The sequence below is a fragment of the Diadema antillarum genome, unplaced genomic scaffold (genome assembly GCF_040938485.1).
Source record: "Diadema antillarum isolate AM-2024a unplaced genomic scaffold, OU_Dant_1.0 scf00000071, whole genome shotgun sequence".
NCBI classification, from domain to species: domain Eukaryota; kingdom Metazoa; phylum Echinodermata; class Echinoidea; order Diadematoida; family Diadematidae; genus Diadema; species Diadema antillarum.
The window spans coordinates 3376905-3397473 of NW_027270960.1; the positions used below are offsets into that span (position 1 = coordinate 3376905).

A 20569-nucleotide genomic window follows, 5' to 3' on the forward strand; every position below is an offset into this window, starting at 1 on the left:
GTCTTCCCGGGCCCTTTCTCAGTAGCATTTTCAAACATCTCGCAAGACAAGCTTCCGATCTTTGCCCTCTCACAACGTGTAACTTCTGTTATGATGATCTTTGATCAGGGGTGCGTGCTTTGATAATATTCCTCCTCATCTCGGCAGTAACTGTGCGTTTGTAGCTCATTGCTTTACAACGTATACAGAGCAAAGATCACATATTTTCCATTGTGAGGGAGGCATTTGCACACTCTGAAATCAAATTTTCCAATAGCAGATCAGAGAAATTGCTATACGAGTCCTGTACTCGTACGGTAAGCTTTTACAGTTATTTCTTTTTTTTTTCCATTCTGCAGCAGAATTTTGAAAGGCTGATCGTATTGTAAGTTTTTCCTTTTCTCAAGATTTCATTGATCTGCGAACTGTTATAGTCATTGCATGTTTCAACAATATGTTGCGCAAATCTTTAAGATCAGTGATATATTTGATTTTAATAGGTCGTTGCATTATTCTCGTTATCATGCAGGGGTTCCACAATGTCGTTATAATGTCCACCTTCACACCGGATGCTGTCTAGTCACAGTACGCCAACTTGTTTGGGCTAGTGACCTTGCAGTCCCCGACAAGACCGGGGGTTGCGTTGTCTACAATCTGGGAGTAAACCTGCTCCGCACTAAGTCCCATCCCCAACATAACAGCAGCGATACCTGAGTGGAGAGACAGAGTAACCTTTGAAACTGATCAAACCCATCAACTCGACCAATAATGATAATAATAATAGTAATGATAATAATAATAATAATAATAACCAACATTTATATAGCGCTTTTTTTCTAAACAGACAGAAAGCGCTTCAACAATTGTAACAAAATACAAGAAATCAACAATATTCACCAAACAAAACAAACAAAGAAAATACAAAGCAAAACAAATAGATAATGACTTTACACTTGTCAGATCACTATCAGTGGAATTAAGAGCCATAAAGAGGTTTTACTTTTGGAACAAATAAGTTTTCAACAGTTTTTTAAATTGATCTATGTTAACTGCTGATTAGATATTTGCAGGGAGACTGTTCCAGGATTGATGTGCTGCAATATTATCCGGCTGTCGTTTCAATATTTCACTAGCACAATAAACATAACCTCTGCAATTCATCTCTACAATCGAAGTCATGGTGGCCAGAAGTAAAACTTAACAAGAATTGCAAATCAACTGAGTAATAGATGGATTGAAATGACAACCTTACGATACATCGAATTATGAAATACCCAGTCAGTTAAATCGGTTAAACCGTTGATCAACAAATGCTACCCCACACTCTTTTAAAAAGAAAAAGGGTAAAATCAGCGTTTTAAACTTGGCAAGGACTGACAGCGTTTTAAAAGTATTGTATTCACCCCTTTTATTGCTGTATCTAGCACATCTAACTGTTGGATTCAGCTGGATAAAAGGCTGAATACAACATTTTAAAAGCGTTGTCATTCCTCCCCCTTAATGTTGATTTAACATTTTCCTTTTAAGAGTGCACCATATAAAAAAGAATACAAGTCAGTCATTGCAGATGCCTATCCTTGCATTGATCTTTGATGGGACCAAAACTATTGTAAGAAGCAGTCACGTACCAGAGACATGTGGACAGGCCATGCTCGTCCCGCTCATCGTTCTGGTTCCGGAGTTATTGCTGTGCCTAAGGCTGACGATGCTGGAACCAGGGGCAAACAAATCGACGCAGTTTCCGTAGTTTGAGAAATATGAACGAGTGTCGGTTTTATCGGTGGCTCCGACGGTAATGGCCTGAGAAAAAAAATGGAGACTAGAATTGTAAACATTCTTAGGACATAACAATCTAGTAATCACCACCCTAAATCCACCCTAAAAGTGGATATATTATTAGTATCTTGATGAAAAGATCACACTCCCTTTTTCTGAAAGACTTTCCATGGATGAAAGGTACAGAAATAAAAGCTGTATAATTGTCTTACAATTAATGAAAAGTAGTCCTCCCACATAAAACACAAACAAATAAACGAACAAGAACAAACAAACAAACAAACAAACAAATAAACAAACAAACAAACAAACAAGCAAACCGAGAAGCCATCAGTGTAAAGCTGCGGTCACAAAGGTTCGTACGAACGATGCGTTCATACGAATGTCACTGTTCGTACGAATTATAGAGTTCGTAGAGATTCGTACATGGGGCACAGATTCTTATACGCCCTTTCGCAAGAGCAACTTAAGACTTTTTAGAGCAATGAAATGATTTATGGCCCTAGAATTCGTACGTTTTTTGTAAAAATGCCTTGAGTTATTATTTCGTCAGACTTACGGCCATCTTACGATTTCTTTTTGTCGTAAGATGGTCTTACGTGCAACTCACGGCACTCTCAAGTCATTCGTAAGAAGATTTACGATATTTTGTATATTTTGTCGGGTTGTTAAGAAGACGCTGCCGTGTCCTGTCGAAAATTCTGTAACAGTTGAAAGTTTTATACTTCAAGATGGCAGTAGTGCCAAGGAGACTACAATTGCAGCTGCATCTACAAGTAGAGGAGGAGGAGGTTGTTGCTCCAAATCTCCCCCTCTCACTCCTTCCTCCTCATCTCCCTCTTTTCTTTTCTTCCCCTTCCCTCTTTTCCCTTTGATTGCCTTCCCTTTTGGTCCCATATTGAACAGAAATGATTTCTGGTCGAACACCTAGAACAAAGTGAGGATTTGAACTTCGCACGTTCGGGTTTATATCCCTAAAACTCAACAGTTGCACAAAATAATCATTATTGAGTACATACGCCTTACGAGTCCCTGAAGCCGTGGTCACAACTCGCCGTACTTGCAAGTGCGTGCTGTCTACTTGCAAAAAACGTGGGCAAAATTTGGGGATCCGTACGTAGTAAGTACCGCCTCAGTACGGATTTTGGAGCACGCAGACACGCCGTAGCAATTTTAGGACACGAGGAACTTTCGCTGCGTTCGGGCTACGGATTCGCCCTAAGTGCGGGCAACTTACGTGCCCTCTACAGCGAACGTGCGTACAACGTACTAACTCCGTGCGCCTTTTAAAATTTTCCCACCGTCACTTGCTCGACGGATCGCGCACGTAGCACGTACGTTTTGAGCACGTAATAAGTGCGCAGCCCGTGCTTATTCGACACTTCCCTGAGTTCAACTGTTCAATAGAGCACGCAGACCGTACTGAACTTGCCGAATAAACACCTGCTCCGCACTTAAAACGCAAGTTGTGCGCAGTGATTTCTGCAATGTACACGAGCCGAGCCGACGGAAGAGTATCATCATTTCGTCTCCAAGATGTCTTGATGTTGGCAATTATATATTCATACTGTTCTATTTCACCTACCGGTCAGAAATGCCCTGTAAGGATTATGGGATCGAAAAAATCGCATACACAGAAAAAATGATTGTTATATCATTAGAAAGGGCATATAAGACACCGTCAAAAACTGCTTGAAGAAGCAAAGCATATAGAAATCTTGAGCTCTAAGTGGTCAGTACATGAAGTGACCAGGTTTTTGGAGTTTTGAAAAATTGTTACATTTAAGAGCTGCACAAGCGTGGTTAAAAGGCATTGACCATCATTGTGTATGCAGAACAGTGATAAAGTCAGTACCATTCTCTGAAATTGAGAATGTGTATATTTTGAAATTAAGCAAGGAAGAAATTTCTGTGACAGTATTACCTTATATAGGGCCTTAATTGCCAACGTGACACCTTCAGCCTCAGATAAAACTGCAAAACCATAGGCCTACATTCATTATTCTAGTAATATGCTGATAAATCTATGCTGATAAATCTAGCTAAAAAATGCCTCCATGGCTGAAATGCCACCACCTCTGAAACTGGGTATAAAGATGGTAGACTTCATAACAGCAAATCATTATGTGTTGCGACACGGATTGTCGCCCCTACACGGATTGTCGCCCCCGGCTCGGGGCGACAATCCGTGACGGAGTTGGCGACACGGATTGTCGCCCCCGTCACGGATTGTCGTCTGGCGACAATCCGTGACGCTTGTGCAGTTCCCAGTTTTTGACCTCGAAGGCGACAATCCGTGATGGCAAAAAATTTGTTGCGACACGGATTGTCGCCCCGTCAAGGATTGTCGCCCCGGGCTCGGGGTGGTTCCTCCGGTGTTATGCCCCAGTCACACAGTGCTTTACGATGGGTTACGTCCGCCGCGGATAAATACGGATGAGTGAACGCAGGAGGACGCAGCGTGGATGCAGGCATCCGCAGGGACGTATGTAGACGTAACTGTCCCTAACTCATCCGTTAAGAAACGCAATATGAGGGCGCCAAGCCTGCGAAATTTTGAAATGTTCAAAATTTCGCAGAGGGATTCTACGGATGCAGACTTACGCAAGTAACCGTAACCAAACGTAATTATCCGTAACTGAACGTAAGTATCCGTAGCCTGGACGCAGACTATCCGCAAAATATTTTACCTCCCGTCCGTTTGCGTTCGTTTACGTCCACCTTAAGTATCCGAAAGTAACCGCAAGTTAACGTATCTCAACACTTTCGTCCGCTTACGGATATTTGCGGACAGTTACAGATGCTGCGGACGATTACGTCCTTCGAAGTTTTCCATTTTCCACTCGCATGGGAACACAGAGACTCGTGGGAAGCCACACATCTCGTGTTGCCAAGCTGCAGTGCATTTACCTGAAGGAATGCAACAACACAGTCGGAGCAGTGGAGAGGCAGAACCACGTAGTCAAATTATGAAATTTCTCTCACAAATGGTCATTTTATAGGTAGCACCAATATACTCATGACATTGGTTGACCCTTGGTACTGAAATTTTTTTCTTGCACTCAATATATATTTTTCGAAAAGGCAATATTTTGGGTAGGGAATGGGGTGACAGCATTTAAACCTACATTCATTTTTCTGGCCGGGAAAAGTGTGGGACAGCGATAATTATTATAAAATGAGAACGAATTTAGTATTTCTCTATTGTCTTACCCACTTTACGATGAGTATTACATTTTGTATATATATATATATATATATATATATATATATATATATATATATTGTACTTGGGTGTGAATGACGAATTAAATGATTGACGATGAATCCTTAGGTTGTAGAGACCAGCTAAATAATGAAAAGTATATTATCTTAGTATGAATTCAACAAAAAAAGCTTCAACTTACGCTTAAACGAATTCAAAGATAAAGAGTTTTTTATATCACAGCTTAATGAATTCCAGAATCTATAGGGCCAGTGTAAATAAATGTATTTTGCGCCAATAAGGTTCTCAATAGGGGTAAATGAAACTCATTAGATCGCCTGGTGGGATAATTATATAAAAAAAATGATTTCTTGGAAACATTTAATCAAAAATACTGGAAAGTGCATTTGTGTTATAATTAAACATAAACTGACCCAGCTGAAAGAAAAACAAATTTTTAATCTTTAAAATCTTATTTTTCACGAATAATGGATCTGCATGGGAACGCGGTGAAACGCCAAAAATATTACGAAGTGCCTTTTTTGTAATAACAATAGTTTATCTAATAACGTTTGATGGGCACTTCCCCATGCTAAAATTCCATAATTAAGATAAGGTAATATTAATGAAAAATACAACGTCAACAAAGAAGACAACGGGATATGAGTTTAATGATACCAATATTACGCGAAATTATTTTACTAATATTAATAATATGAGGCTTCCGCGAAAGTTTATCGTCCACTGTAATACCGAGAAACTTATGTGAGATACACGTTCTAAATGAACGTCATCAAAAATAATATCTGTGCCTAAAACTTCTTTAGACTTACTTAATAACATATACTTTGTTTTCTGAAGATTTAGTGATAATTTATTGGCTCTTATCCATTGAGTCATTTTTTTAAATTCAGAATTGACAGTATGGTCAAAGGTAAATGGATTTTGGTGGGAGAAAAAATATTTGAATCATCGGCAAGGAGTATAAAAGAAAGCAATATATGTCCAATGATATGCAAAAGTTATTAATGTGAATGATGAAAGGTAAAGGTCCTGATATAAGTTTTTAAAGTGTTTGAAAGTCTGAATGTCTTTTTTTTTCTAGAAATGTAATAAACATTGCTTTTAACATAACCCTAAAAGTCATGAATATCGCTGCACAACAACAGCGTAACCACATGTCTATTCCATGACTGTAAGTAATAATTTTCTTACTCTAATGTTTAACTTATCGATCTATATTGTATTATTATTGTGGTATAATTAGGTTATGTATTCTTTACATGTATGAAGTTTATTCATATTTGAGTTGCACAAATGCAATTTAAACCTAAAGTTCAAAATGTCATATATATTTTATCACTGTAAAGCAAATTAAAGGATTACGAACTTGTACGTAATTCAATATCAGTTTTCGCCAGTGTACAATGTAAGACAGTCCAATATGTGATAACCTTGTTGTCATAATACACTGACTTAGCAGGGATCGTCAAAGAAAACCATACTGTCCATAATCTGTAACCATCCGTAACTATCCGAAAATATCCGCAACTCTCCGCAAGTGTTCAGAACTATTATGTCCCAATTCGCATGAATATCCGCAAGTGGACGCAAGTACTCGCATCTGGTCGTATTTGTCCGTATCGCCCGCATTTTTCCCCGTATGTTTTGAACAAATTTTCTGGTGACGGCAAAGGATCCGCGGGAGTCCGCAGAAAAAAATGACTTTTTTGGACGTAACGTCGGACGCAAAGCATTATGTGACTGGGGCTTTAAGCTTTGGTGGGATGGGTATGACTGGTAAGTTATGCGTATGTGTGTGTGTGTGTGTGTGTGTGTGTGCATTTGTAGTGAGCTGCATGATTATGTGATGTGTATGATTTGTAGGTGCGTACAATAAGTGACTTGTGTATGGGTTTCCGTATTGTTGTGTGTGCGTGTGTGTGTGTGTTAGTGTGTTTAGAGTATACCACAATATGTAGAAACTGTGCATGTGTGGTGGTTGTATAGTGGTAGTGGTTTGTTTGTCTGTGTGTATACGTGTGCCTGTATGCTTACGTGTGTATATGGTATATAGTGGCGTATACATATCAAAGGGTATGTGATGGTGCGTGTTTGTGGGCGCAGTTTTGTGCCTGCATGAGTATCTAATAGGGGTTTGGTGTTCGTGGGCTACGTAGGCCCTACGTAAGTGTGTTGTGTGTGAGCGTTCGTGTGTCTACGTAAGGCCCCAGTCACATAATGCCCTGCGTCCGGCGTTACGTCCAAATAAGTCATTTTTTCTTTCTGCGGACACCCGGGGATCTCTTGCTGTCACCAGAGCATTTTTACAAAACATACGGGAAAAAATATGCGGGCGATACGGAGAGATACGACCAGATGCGGATACTTGCGTCCACTTGCGGATATTCTTACGAATTGGCACGTAATTTTGTTCTTTCAACTTGCATAAACTTCCGAATAGTTCGGAACACTTGCGGAGAGTTGCGACTATTTACGGAGAGTTGCGGATATTTTCGGATAGTTACAGATTGTTATAAATAATTATGGACAATATGACGATCCCTGCCAAGTCAATGTATGATGACAGCAAATTTATCACATATTGGACTGTCTTACATTGTACGCTGGGGAAAACTGAAATTGAATTTACGTACAAGTTGTGAAAAGTTTTCGCATTTCTTTAATTTGCTTTACAGTAATGAAAGATATATGAAATTTTGAACTTGAAGTTTGAATTGTATTTGTGCAGCTCAAATATGGATAAACATCATAAATATAAAGACTACATAACATAATTATACCACAAATAGAATACTATCTAGATCGATAAGTTAAACAGAGTGAGAAAATATTACTTACAGTCATGGAATAGACAAACTGTGGTTACGCTGTCATTGTGCAGCGATATTCATGACTTTCTAGGTTATGTTTAAGGAGATTGTTATAATAAACCAAAGCCTACTACATTTCCAGAAAAAAAAACCATTAGTACTTTCGGACACCCCTCCCACACCCAAATACAATACAAAAAAAATGTAATATCCATGGAGCGTAAAGTGGGTAAGACTATAGGGAAATACTAAATTCTTTCTCATTTTGTATCGTTTATCTCTGTCCCACACCTTCCCGGCCAGAAAAACGAAAAAAAAAAAAAAATGCTGTCACCTCATCCCCAACCCCCAAATTGCTTTCCGAGTTTCGAAAAATATACATTCAAATAGTACAAGGAAAAAAATGTTCAGCACCAATGGTCAAGCGATGTCATGCGTATATGGGTGCCATCTAAAATGACAATAAAATTATGTGGGAGAAATTTAGTAACTTGACTTTGCGGTTCTGCCTCTCCACCGCTCCGAGTGTGTTGTAGCATTCCTTCAGGTAAATGCGTTGCAGCTTGGCAACACGAGTTGTGTGGCTTCCCACGCGTCTCTGTGCCCCCATGCGAGTGAAAAACAGAAAACGTCGAAAGACGTAATCGTGTACAGCATCCGTAACTCTCCGCAAATATCCGTAAGCGGACGAAAGTGTTGTGATACGTTAACTTGCGGTTGATTTCGAAAACTTACGGTGGACGTAAACGAACGTAAACGGAAGGTAGGTAAAATGTTTTGCGGATGGTCTGCGTTCAAGCTATGGAGAGTTACGTTCAGTTACGGGTAGTTACGTTTGGTTACGGTTACCTTACGTAAGTCCGCGTCCGTGGAGTCCCTCTGCGAAATTTGAACATTTCAAAATTTCGCAGGTTTGCCGCCTTCATTTTACGTTTCTTTACAGACGAGTTACGGACAGTTACGTCTACATACGTCCCTGCGGATGCCTGCGTCCACGCTGCGTCCACCTGCGTCCACTCATCCGCATCTATCCGCGGCGTACGTAACCCATCGTAAAGCACTGTGTGACTGTTGCATTAGCACGCAGGAGATAATAGGAACGAAACATTCAAGCGACACAATTCCCACAACACGCGCAGCGCTTCATCACACACACACACACACACACACACACACACGCACAAACGGACATTAAATTATCATGTGCACGCGCACATACACACTTCCTTGAAACCTCACCATGACTTTTTACGTGGTATGTTTGCATGGATGTAGCCATGTAAGTTATGCGTTAGTATTTCAATGACTATGTCCAGAACGGATTGTCGCCCCCCCCCCCCCCCCTCGAAGCACATTTTGCTGGGTAATATCGACGACAATCCGTGACGGGGGCGACAATCCGTGCCGCCAACGCCCGTCACGGATTGTCGCCCCGAGCAGGAGGCGACAATCCGTGTAGGGGCGACAATCCGTGTCGCAACATAATTATGCATCTCACCTCCAGTGCCAATGTGCTAGGATATTTCAACCAAAATAATGTTAGGCCTATACAATGTCATTGTATACCTGATATTGACAGTTGCCTATTAGCCTACATCAGGTAATATAATGCCATTTTATACGTGATGTAGCATATGACCTATACCTGATAATTATAGCCTATTTCTCTCTCAGTGAGTCAAATATGCACACATTTCACATATTTCATTCAGTTCATTTATTTCAATCTCATTTTCTTTCCACAAAATATGAAAACCTAGAGACATGAAATGAATATGACACACAGAAGGTTAAACTACCATTTACACGTATGGAGAAGACGTATGATTATACATCTGAAGAACCTCGGAAGATGGTCCTATAATTAGGCCTACCCCTAGCATCTGAAGGGAAAACAAAATCATCGCACTTGCACGCACTTACAATATGCAACAGAGTAGGGATACCGTACGTGAGCAGCACGTGTAATTACAGCCTCCGCAAGAGAACGTGGCAATCGCACACAGATTGTAAGTTGTAAGCACGTGCAACTCACTGACCACGTGCACAACGTACGATGCACGTAACCCCTCATGGCCAGGCGTGGCGTGCGGGCCACGCACTTACACCCTGCACAACCGTGCGAGTGTCGTGCGTTGACGTACTTCCTCCCTGCGCTAGTCACTTCCTCCCCACGTTTGTACGGACGAAAAGGACGCACGGCGAGTTGTGACCAGGGCTTGACGAACGCCTTACAAACTCGAAGAGTTGTTCGTAAGAACGCCGTACGAATCTCCGTTCGTAAGGCATTCTTACGAAAGACGTAAGAGCCCTCTATGAACGACTTAAGGCGTTCTTACAATCATCGTTAGAATTTAAGGCTTCTAGAATTGTCTCTCGAACCTGCAAAATCTTGTGTAGTTCTTACGATGTTCGCACGACATTCGTACATCCACCTTGCGACGAGAGGGTTTCGTACGAAGTTAAAAAAAAATCTTGGACAAGACCATTGACCAGGCTAGGAACTCACGAACGGTCTACTAACAGTCTACGAACCCTGGTTTCGTACGGGCTTCCTAAGAAGATCTTAGGAAATCGTCTGAAAATCGTTCGTACGGCGTTCGTAGCAGTTCGTAAAGGCATTTGGGACCGAACCTTATGCTACAACATTATATCAAGACCCGGCATCATGGGAATAATATGGCTGGCACGATTCGAATATTATTATACCAGGTATTCGGGATATCCCGTGCAGTTTTATCACCAATCTCTAAAGCCTCATCTCATTGTTCTACAATGCCGGTATCGCCACAATTCGACAATTTTCTGAGATCGGAAAGGATCGGGTTGAACATGAGCCGATCTCTGTTCCCTCGTCCAGATACCTGAAGTGCGTGCCCCGATGTACCCCGATCCTCAGTCAGTCAACTTCAGCATGTAGAACCAAAGATATATACTGTGGACCTCGGAAAGCCTCCTAAACTCACGGCTCTTCTGCAGCAATTCATTAATATTCAAAGACGCGCTGATCTTTCCAAGGCTTTTTCTTGGTGTCCTTGCTTTCATAGTCCGTCTTCTTGCTGTCGTAGATGATTTCATATTCTTCAAAACTCTACAAGATCCTCTTTTTCCTCCTCTGCTTGCATCACCAGCGTGCAGTCTCTCTTTCTTCATCTTTTAGGTAGCTGCTTCGCTGCTTTCTTTTCTTCTTTGTCTTCATCTTTTTTTTTTCTTCGTCGAAAATTTGAGCTCCTTTTTCATATTCTCTCTCGACAGGTGCAGGGACAACGTCCTCCTCTTCCTCAACAATTTTAGGTCTCGATCTCTTTGATCTTCTCTTGGCAGAAGTTTTGGCTCCGAATTTTCCAGCGTATCGGCTTTTAGAGCGGCGAGAGCGGAAGACGTGCGTAATTGAATCTGGAAAAGCGCAGGAACAGCGTAGCTAAAGCCGAAACAGGGTAACTAAAGCGGGAATAAAGCGTACTGAGAGCGTTGTAGGAACAGACCTTGATTCTATATGGGAGGAGAGAACGTAGTGAGAGCGTCGTTGAAGCGGGAAGGTCGTGCTTTGATTAGAGAAGAGCGGCGAGGCAGCGGGATCATGTCGGCGTCTAACAGTTTACTTCCCGTTTTTGTGCCAGAAAGACTATGTTACGCTCATATCTCGCGGTATTTACACTATCACTACGATATCTCCACTGGCCTTACGATTCAAAATAGGTCACTTTTGATCGGGGAGATCCTGAAGAAATTTTGAACAGGTTCAAAATTTCTTCCCAATCTGAGAAAAAAAAAAAATGTCCGCTCCATCCCCGGTCCTCCAAACGCTGCTGTTACGACGCTCCTGATCCCCGTACGCTTTTACCTCTCTCGCCCTATCTGCTGGATCGAGATAGATCGGGGTCCAGATCGTGGTCCAGATCGTGATAGTGGAATAACGGTAAAAAAAAAAAAAAAAAAATGCAGCCGAGGACTCTGAAGCAGCATTTACATTATGTTTCCGGCAACCACGGCAGCCATGTTTCTGGCCACCGTGGAAAAACCGTGGATGGACGTAAAACCACGCGGGGAGACAGGATTGTCTAACGTGGCAGGCTGTGTTTGCCGTGGATACCGTGTCAGATTTTTAAACTGTCAAAAAATTGCCACGGCAGTCCCGGTGCTAATGAGGAATTTTGTATACCGTGATAAAAAAGTGGTAAACGCAACGAAACACGGCGGCACGTAATAGACCGTAACATTAATGATCATTAATCAAGATATCTGTAATGATAGTACTTTTACCATATTATGGATAATCCTCAGATTCTAGACAAAAAAAAAATCTATAGATTATATGGGTCCTTGTATTTTTACAGGTTTCATTATACCAATACTGAATTACAAGGGGAAAAAAGTACCTCTGTTGCAGAAGCAGGTGAGTAATTGCATGCATTTGCATCGTCGTTCCCAGCAGCTACCACGACGACAATTCCAGCTCTTCGCGCTTCCGCCACAGCTGCGTTCTGACTACTTGAGTAGCTTCCACCAAGAGACATGGACGCTACTGATGGCTTTTTACCCTTTTCTATTATCCATTCCAGGGCTGTCAAATTACAAGAAAAAGTGAATGATCATGCTGATAGCAATGACAAACAAATTCTGCCTCAGCTCAGAGTAAAAAAGTAAATAGAAGCTGTGTATAGGTGAGATGGGATAAGGAAAAGACACAATGATGGGCATACGTTGATTCCTGGGTAGATTGAAGAAAAGAGAGAAAAGAAAGAAAGAAAGAATGAAAGAAAGAAAGAAAAATCCCACCCATGCTCGGTCTCCCTGTTTTTCGTGTCCCTCCTCCACCTAATCCCCCGGAAAATATATCTGCATAGACTACGAACATGCAACTCTCCGTATCATGGTTTCTTGCACCAGCTGGGGTGAATGATTTTGTCCTAAATTAGAGGCTCACAGTGCTAATATCAAGTTGATACTGCAAAATAGTCTCCTCCCCCCCCCCCCAAGCCGGACTATCGAATACATGGCTCTATTTACATTTTCGTCGACAATTCGAGTTTACTGCCTTCCCGTGTGAGAAACGGCAGAACTTGTTGCCATACAATCATCTCAAGCCGAGGGATCTCACTGATTCATCAGGGTGGCACAGGGTGGTGACAGTTCCAACTTTCGACTTCCGGAACAATATTGACTGGCATTAAGACTCATAATGCAGCTACCGATTGGGTTATACTGATACGTATCAATCAGGTCATACCAGCCTTATACACTGTAAGGTCTTTATTTTCTCCATCTTTGTAAAAACACACAGATTAACATTCGTACATAACGGTAAGTGACAAAGCCACATCTCTCTCTCTCCAACTTCAACTCCAACTCTTTTTAAAAATGGACAATCCCTGGTTTTGTTAAGAATACACTGTATAACCATGAACTATATTAGTAATAGACTAGAAATGTCGCTAGGGCGACTGGTATGCCTCCGCCATAATGCATGATTCTCCTAATAGGTCTGTTGTACATGTGGACAATGCGTGATTACATTTTCACAAAATTGGCAAAATATCAAAATGGCAAGTTTGTCACAAATGTGTTGAATGTTCACCTTCCTTGACCTAGGTTTAATTGGATGAATAGTAGAGCATGTATGTGGGGATTTAAGGACTTTAACTTGACTTTCACCCATTCATAAGTTTATGCATTGGATAATTTTCAAGGTATGGAGAAAAAGTGCAATTCCTGTATTGAAAAGTACATTGTTACCACTTTCATCTGGCCTTTGACCCTAAATTCATAGGATTATCACTGTCAGGCAGAACATGCATAAGTATGTAGAAAGTTTCAAGATAACTTGAGCCACTTCCCAGATAGGGAGGAAAAAGTTTGTTCAGCACTTTCCCTTGATCTTTGACCTTTTGACCTTTGAGGCAAAAAAAAAGAAGAAATTTTCCAGAGAATCTCTATTAGGTTATACATGCATACACCAAGTGTAAAAAAAAAAAAATCCTGCTGGCACTGCATAAATGACGGAAATAGTAAAATTTTGAAGTGTTGCCCTTGACCTTTGACCCTTGACCTTTCTCTAGATAATCATTGCCAGTCAGTACATGTATAATTATTATTTTACTATGTTCCATGAAGATACCTTGAACAATTTCCAAGTTATGGAGAAAAAAAGTGAAGTTTTAATAATTTTTACTTGATCTTTTGACCTTTGACCTTTGACCTCATGACCCCAAACTTTCACCAGAGACTTTTAATTGGGTAATACATGTATACACTAAATTTCAAGTAAATATCTTCAGGCATTGCATAGATATGGGGGAAATAGTGAAATTTTGCGTATTTGACCTTTACCTTTTGACCTTTGACCTTGAGCATATGCACCCAAAAGTTGATAGGCACAACTTTACCCCCTAATACACATACATGCCAAGTTTCATTAGGATACCTCAAAAGGTTTTTCAGTTACGCTGTCCACAAAATTCATTACGGACGGACGGACAACCCGAAAACATAATCCTTCCGGCACCACTTCGTGGCGGAGGCATGCAAACAAGTTCAGAAGGATTATTGGCCAATCAATGATCCTCGCCAGTGGAACATCACAGTCAGCTGGAAAATGGAATATCTCGTGACATATTAAAGAAAGATCGTATTGCCTATTTTGTATGTTTATACTATTTCGTGATCTCAATGAGTATCAGATAAAATCAACTATGTGAATTACGAATGTCATTTTCATTGCATACGGTACACAACCCAAAATAATGACCGCATTTGTAATAGATTTGTGTCTAGCTTAAAGCATTTTCAGTCCGGCTTTTTGTTTTTGTTATTGCCTTTCTTTTTCTTTTTACCTGCAATGGAATCGCTCTTGTATCCGGACCCACTGCAATCCAACGTGCGTATTCCCAGGACGTTTGCCTCGTTTGCGACTCCGTAGGTTGAACTGGCAACAGTCCCGGCACAATGTGTCCCGTGGCCCTGGCAGTCGATTCCCTTAGGTTAGTCCAGAAAGACAAGACTTACTTCGGTACATAGAACAAAGTCAAATTCAAAGTATTTAATTCAGTCATCTTCCTATGTTCACATACGGATACAACGCAATTTTACATCTACACCTCTATTAACAATGAATGTTTATTTCGTTTTATTTTTATTACTGTGGTTATCTGTTCAATAAAAAATGCGTGTAGATTATCAACCTAATCAGTTAATATGAATGATTTAGGGGTAGCAACGAACACAATAATAGATTATCACTGCATGCATTCGCTTGTATGTTTGTGTGTAGCATCACCGGATACAGGAAAGTAACACGAGCTAAACAGCATTTTTCAGGATTTTTTTTTTTTTTTTGTCTAATTAAAATCACTAAAATATCTAGATAACTAGAGAAGCAGTCTCAGAGTGCAGACCTAAGCCAAGCAGCTAATTTCCACCAATGACCTTGTTCTTCCGTAGAGATACGTATGCATGCTGAAAATCGCCCGAATTCCCAATACTGAAGTGTAGAAGCCTTTTGTTACGTCATCAACCCTTAGCTGTGCGGGGCGCCTCGCCCTCGCAGAAACTAGAAAAGTGCAAAAATGCGCAGCTTGAACTCCAAAGTTCATTGACCCTACCTGACAAAATATCGAAAATCCTTCATAAAATCCATAAAATTTCCGGATCACTACACTATTTAAGCTCTTATCTTCCTTGTGTCAGTCTCAACCTTTCCTGTAAGTTTCAACCAAATTCGTTCACAACTTTTAGAGTTATTTTGCACACAGACAAACAAACTGACAGTAATGCAAACATAACCTCCTCCCTTGGCGGAAGTAATAATCTTACATCTCCACCAATCATATCAGCTGCGACAGACGCACGTTCGCCAAAGTCTTGGTGTTCCGGGTTTATACCAGTGTCGATGACGTAGATGTATTGTCCACTTCCATATCCTGATGACGATAATGATAATAATCATAATAAAAATAGTAATGATGATAATAATAACTTTAAAAATGATAATGATAATAATGATTTTAAAAAATGATAATGATAATAATAAGTAAAACTTATATAGCGCTTATACTGATGTTTCCAAGCGCATTGATACGGAAAAATATTGAATTAAAATACAGCATTATGTACATATAATAAAAACAACAACAAAAATGAGGATTGATTAAATAGATAAGTAAGTGTTTTCAGCAATGATTTAAACTTATCAAGACAATCAGCATTTCGGAATTAAAGAGGGAGTTTGTTCTAAAGAGATGGAGAAATAACAGAAAAAGCCCTATCACCATAACAGGTACTGGTGCGGGGATCATGTGATAGTAGCAGAGTGGAGGAAGAATGGAGAGAACGGGTTGAAGTGGAGGAGCGGAGGGATATCAAGTCTTTGAGATAAGATGGGGCTAGATTATTACATATCTTGTAAACAATGAGAGGGATTTTAAAAGTGATACGTTAATCTATGGGGAGCCAGTGGAGGGATTTGAGATATTTGATATATATATATATATATATATATATATATATACACTGTATATATATATATATATATATATATATATATATACATACATATATATATATAGCGAAAACTTTGAGCAAAGAAAATGGGTTTTCATCGGGATTCGAACCCGAGACCTCCGGATTACTAGACCGGTGCTCTACCGACTGAGCTATTGAAAGCCCTAGATCGGTGTTCGTCCCAAACCCTTAATTCTCTTTGCTCGTGTGGTCAGAAGCTATAGTGTGTGTATGTGTGCCACACACTCACACACACATTAACCTGACATAAACCCAAATGATGTAAATCAACTTTGGAATAAATGTGAGGGATCACCGAAGCGATGCAGCTTTTTGTAATAATTATATTTTGAAACAAGGAAGGAAAAACTGACCAGAAACAATTGTAATAATAAATAGCGAAAACTTTGAGCAAAGAAAATGGGTTTTCATCGGGATTCGAACTCGAGAACTCCGGATTACTAGACCGGTGCTCTACCGACTGAGCTATTGAAAGCCCTAGATCGGTGTTCGTCCCAAACCCTTAATTCTCTTTGCTCGTGTGGTCAGAAGCTATATATATATACATATATATATATATATATATATATATATATATATATATATACCGTGTCTGAAAAGTAATTTTGCGTCCATTGGTTTTACAATGATGTAACACAAAAGCACAATAAATACTGATTTGTTAGGAACCTGTATGTAGGTCCTAAATACGGGAAGAGTGACTTGTGAAGAGATTGTATAGAAAAAAAAGGCCGAAGGAAAGAAGGGATTTTACTGCCTTCAGAAAAGGTTTGTTTTCTTGTTCACACAATGTATCACAGAGGATGAGGATAACAGCTCAGCAAACCGTTCCATACTTTTTTTTTTCTTTCCACCCAGGGGCAGATGGACAGTTTGTACGCCAGGTCGGCAATATTTACAAGAAGGAAATTATGTACAGCACACACGCATCAACAGCTTTCTTAAAAGTGTTTTTATACTGCACCATTGAGATTCATGTCGTCATTCAATTCAGAGTTCTTCTCATCAATACGATCAATTCCCCATGATCCTGGAGATCTGTTCCTGCCATAGGCATAGACGACCTCGTCTTCTTCAACATATTTCACCCCTTCAAGAGATCGCAGCTTCATGCAGACAAAAGACGAAAGATGAAGATGATATTGAAGTAGAAGTTTGCAGGCGTAAGTCGAGACTTATTATTTCTTTTGTTTGTTCGTTTTCTTTGTCTTTATTTGTTTACTTTCTTTATATCATCCTGCAGGGGTGGTCTTTTCAGTTCGACAAAACTGGTTTTCGAAGGGGCTTTGCATGGATTACACATCATCAGTGATCATGAAATTACATGGAACATAATTATTATGTACATGACTTTCACAAACCAAACATATACAACATGTGCAAGTATAAAGAGTGAATCAAACAATACGAAAATGCATCATGCAGATACAAAATCAGAATTATACTGAATATCAATGTTGAACGCACATCCCAGACGTAACGAGCACATTTCCTTCCGTTCAATTCAAGTCAAAGTATAAAGCTTTGTAAGGTTTATTGTTACTAGGCATATGGACGGACAAACAACCCTGAACATTACGAAGAAGTGCATCGTACAACGCACGCATAGCGATTAACTCTAAAAAGCTTGTAACTCGTAAAATAAGTAGCCCAGCGCCTCTTGGTACGCAAGGGCACCAAAAACAAGTCCTATATATCGGGTACATCGAAGAATTGTGAAGTGATGGCATCATCGTTGTATTCACCAATAGCTTTTCCTTTCTCTGCGGGCAAAACCAACTTCATCATATTCATAAATTTCATTACTTTCTTATTGTTATGTACGATTTTGAAATAAATTTTGTTCCATGTAGCTGATTGACAAATTGCCCTACATCGACGTAAATAAGCGCTGAATTGATCAGTATTTTAGTAGTAGCCATGACAAAAGTAATGGGCGTACGTACTCAAGCAGGATTCGAACCTACGACCCCCTGATCACCGGACAGGCTTCATCTTCACTAAACCACCGAGCTTCCTCCCGACGGCAAGTAGCGGGCACTGCGCAATTATTCAAATTCATGAAATTCTTCCGTCGAGGTGTTTTTTCTGTTTGTTTTTTTTTTTTACGTCGACATGTTCGATGTAGGGCAAATTGTCAATCAGTTACAATAAAAACACCTCGACGGAAGATTTTCATGAATTTGAATAATTCAGTTCCTTCCTGCTTACTCTGTCAACTAGAGCTGAAACCCAAATTTGCCTGAGGTAGGCCTATATAGTAACTAAATTTATTCAAAAGGGGTTAAATGAATATCTTTCAGTATAGCTATTCTAACCTTAGAATGCAATTGCACTTCAAGAACATGACATAATTTCAATTTATTTCTACTTCCTGCTGGTTTGACAAGTTCTCAGTTACATCTATTAAGCAAGCGTTTAAATAATTCATTGCAAAAGGGGTGGGGCTATAAAGTAGACGAAAATTACCAAATCAAGACATTGTCTGCTTTTTTTTTTACTTACAAGATTAAGGGCGACACCGGCAACATCAGCTTGGATCACGAATCCGTTTAACGCCTTTGTGAATTTTCTCTTGATGGCGGTTTCCACTGACACATCTCGCTCAAAACGGCTGATGAAGGAGTCTAGTTCAACACCGTCCTGCATATTATATGAATAGAGTAATTTTTTCTTGGTCATTGTTAGTTACACACTCTCTGAATTTTGAGACAAATCAATGGTAACAAAATAAATATACATATCAAAACAAGGATGGTAAATATTTGAGTATGTTTACAAAAAATAAAAAAGAGAACTTCCAATTTACCCTTTCAGGGCACTAACAATGCTTACATATCAACAGTATCTCGATGAATGCTTAAAACTATCGTGCTTCAAGAGAAAAAATAATTATGTAAATCGGTATATACTTTTGTTTGTGCGTATTGATTTCGTGAAAACATACACAACTTAAATTTTGCATTCGAGCCCCAAAGTTACAAACGAAATATTAAACCGTAATTTGAAAGGTCTTAGCCAAGTGAACCTGTAAACTCAAAGGACCCAATATTCTGATTTTTTGCACTACCAATTTTCAAAATGAATTTCTAAATGAACAAAGTGTATACTGTCACGTAATACATTACGATCTGGAAGACAGGTACAATTCCTATAGGCATAATGGAATTAAGAAACGTGACTTCTTTTAAGACAATGGGGGGGGGGGGGGGGGGGGGGTCACAGACACAAACGAAAGTAATCAACTGCCACCAGCAATTGGGAATATGATAACATGTATGGCTATCTAGTACTGTAAGGATATGAAGAACAATCGTGATTCTTGTGGAAGAACGATTTTGAAAAGCAAATCTGTAGTGGGTCAAGATCTTGGGCGCATTGATAACATACACATTTTCTTTCCTATGACATAAACTAATAGATACAGGCCTATTGAAAGTAAGATCGCAATTGACAGCTTCTTTTTCAAGTAAAATATCAGACAGCAACATGTACAGGCATGGGTATAGAATGAGATTCAGGTAACTAAAGCAAAGTTACACACTTGCAAAAGAATAAGAGGTTTCAAAGAGGAAGAAACGCGAAGCTTTATCACAAAATCACCTCCAACACCACGATGTAGCGCCCTTGGATTCGGTTCTTGGTCGGGACATGGAATGGAGCCAGGGCGGTGGCAGCGGCCACAAAGGCGAGAAGAAATAGGTACCTCATCTCTGAAAAACTACTGTTCATGCAGAAAAATAAATTGAACATCTCGTACTTAAACTAATATTCGTTACTCTACTTCCGTCATAAGATTCACATAGCACCTCAACATCGCTTCAATAGGATTTTGTTTAATTCTAACACTTGAAATTTATGTCTTTCTCATTTCGATTTCATCTATTGTTAGGGAACAAACGCGTTCACAACAATGTGAGTGTAAAAGTGTGGGTATAGTTTGTACGAGCAGAGTATGAATTTATTCATGTTTAATACTTGTTTTTCAATATGTCCTTGAGGTACCCAAACATTTGGAAAAATTTTCAAGAAGCCTGGCTGAAAACGACACTTTAACACACATCTGTCTTTAAGATGTCTACTCCTGAAGTCAATTAGAATTAAAGCAGTAGAATGCGCAAGATTAAGTGTGAAAGTCAATATCGGATTATACAGTAACCAAGAACACAACTACATTTCGGGATGAACGTTCGAAGTAAAACAAAATTGAATCAAATTTACTATAGCTACATGCCATATTTAACTTCAAGTATCA

The 20569-nt window shown here is 39.7% G+C and overlaps 1 protein-coding gene across 1 annotated transcript; it reads right to left on the reverse strand.

Annotated features, from left to right (window-relative positions):
* Nucleotides 1-555: 555 nt before the first annotated feature.
* LOC139716984 (aqualysin-1-like) lies at nucleotides 556-20025 on the reverse strand. Its single transcript, XM_071628502.1, has 8 exons — nucleotides 19918-20025; nucleotides 18820-18957; nucleotides 17279-17420; nucleotides 15607-15713; nucleotides 14628-14769; nucleotides 12174-12358; nucleotides 1608-1779; nucleotides 556-689 (listed from the first exon to the last, which is right to left on the reverse strand). Exons 1-8 carry the CDS (start codon nucleotides 20023-20025, stop codon nucleotides 556-558), a joined length of 1128 nt encoding a protein of 375 aa, XP_071484603.1.
* Between the last annotated feature and the right edge of the window lie 544 nt (nucleotides 20026-20569).

What these genes read in the sequence shown, in the direction of transcription:
- LOC139716984 (XM_071628502.1), bottom strand. Translation starts at nt 20,025, where the DNA reads ATGAGGTACCTATTTCTTCTCGCCTTTGTGGCCGCTGCCACCGCCCTG. An exon ending in CCGGTGTCGCCCTTAATCTT is followed by an intron (nt 17,421 to 18,819) that starts GTAAGTAAAAAA and finishes GTCTGCATGAAG; the next exon opens with CTGCGATCTCTTGAAGGGGT. An exon ending in CAAGAGCGATTCCATTGCAG is followed by an intron (nt 12,359 to 14,627) that starts GTAAAAAGAAAA and finishes GTAATTTGACAG; the next exon opens with CCCTGGAATGGATAATAGAA.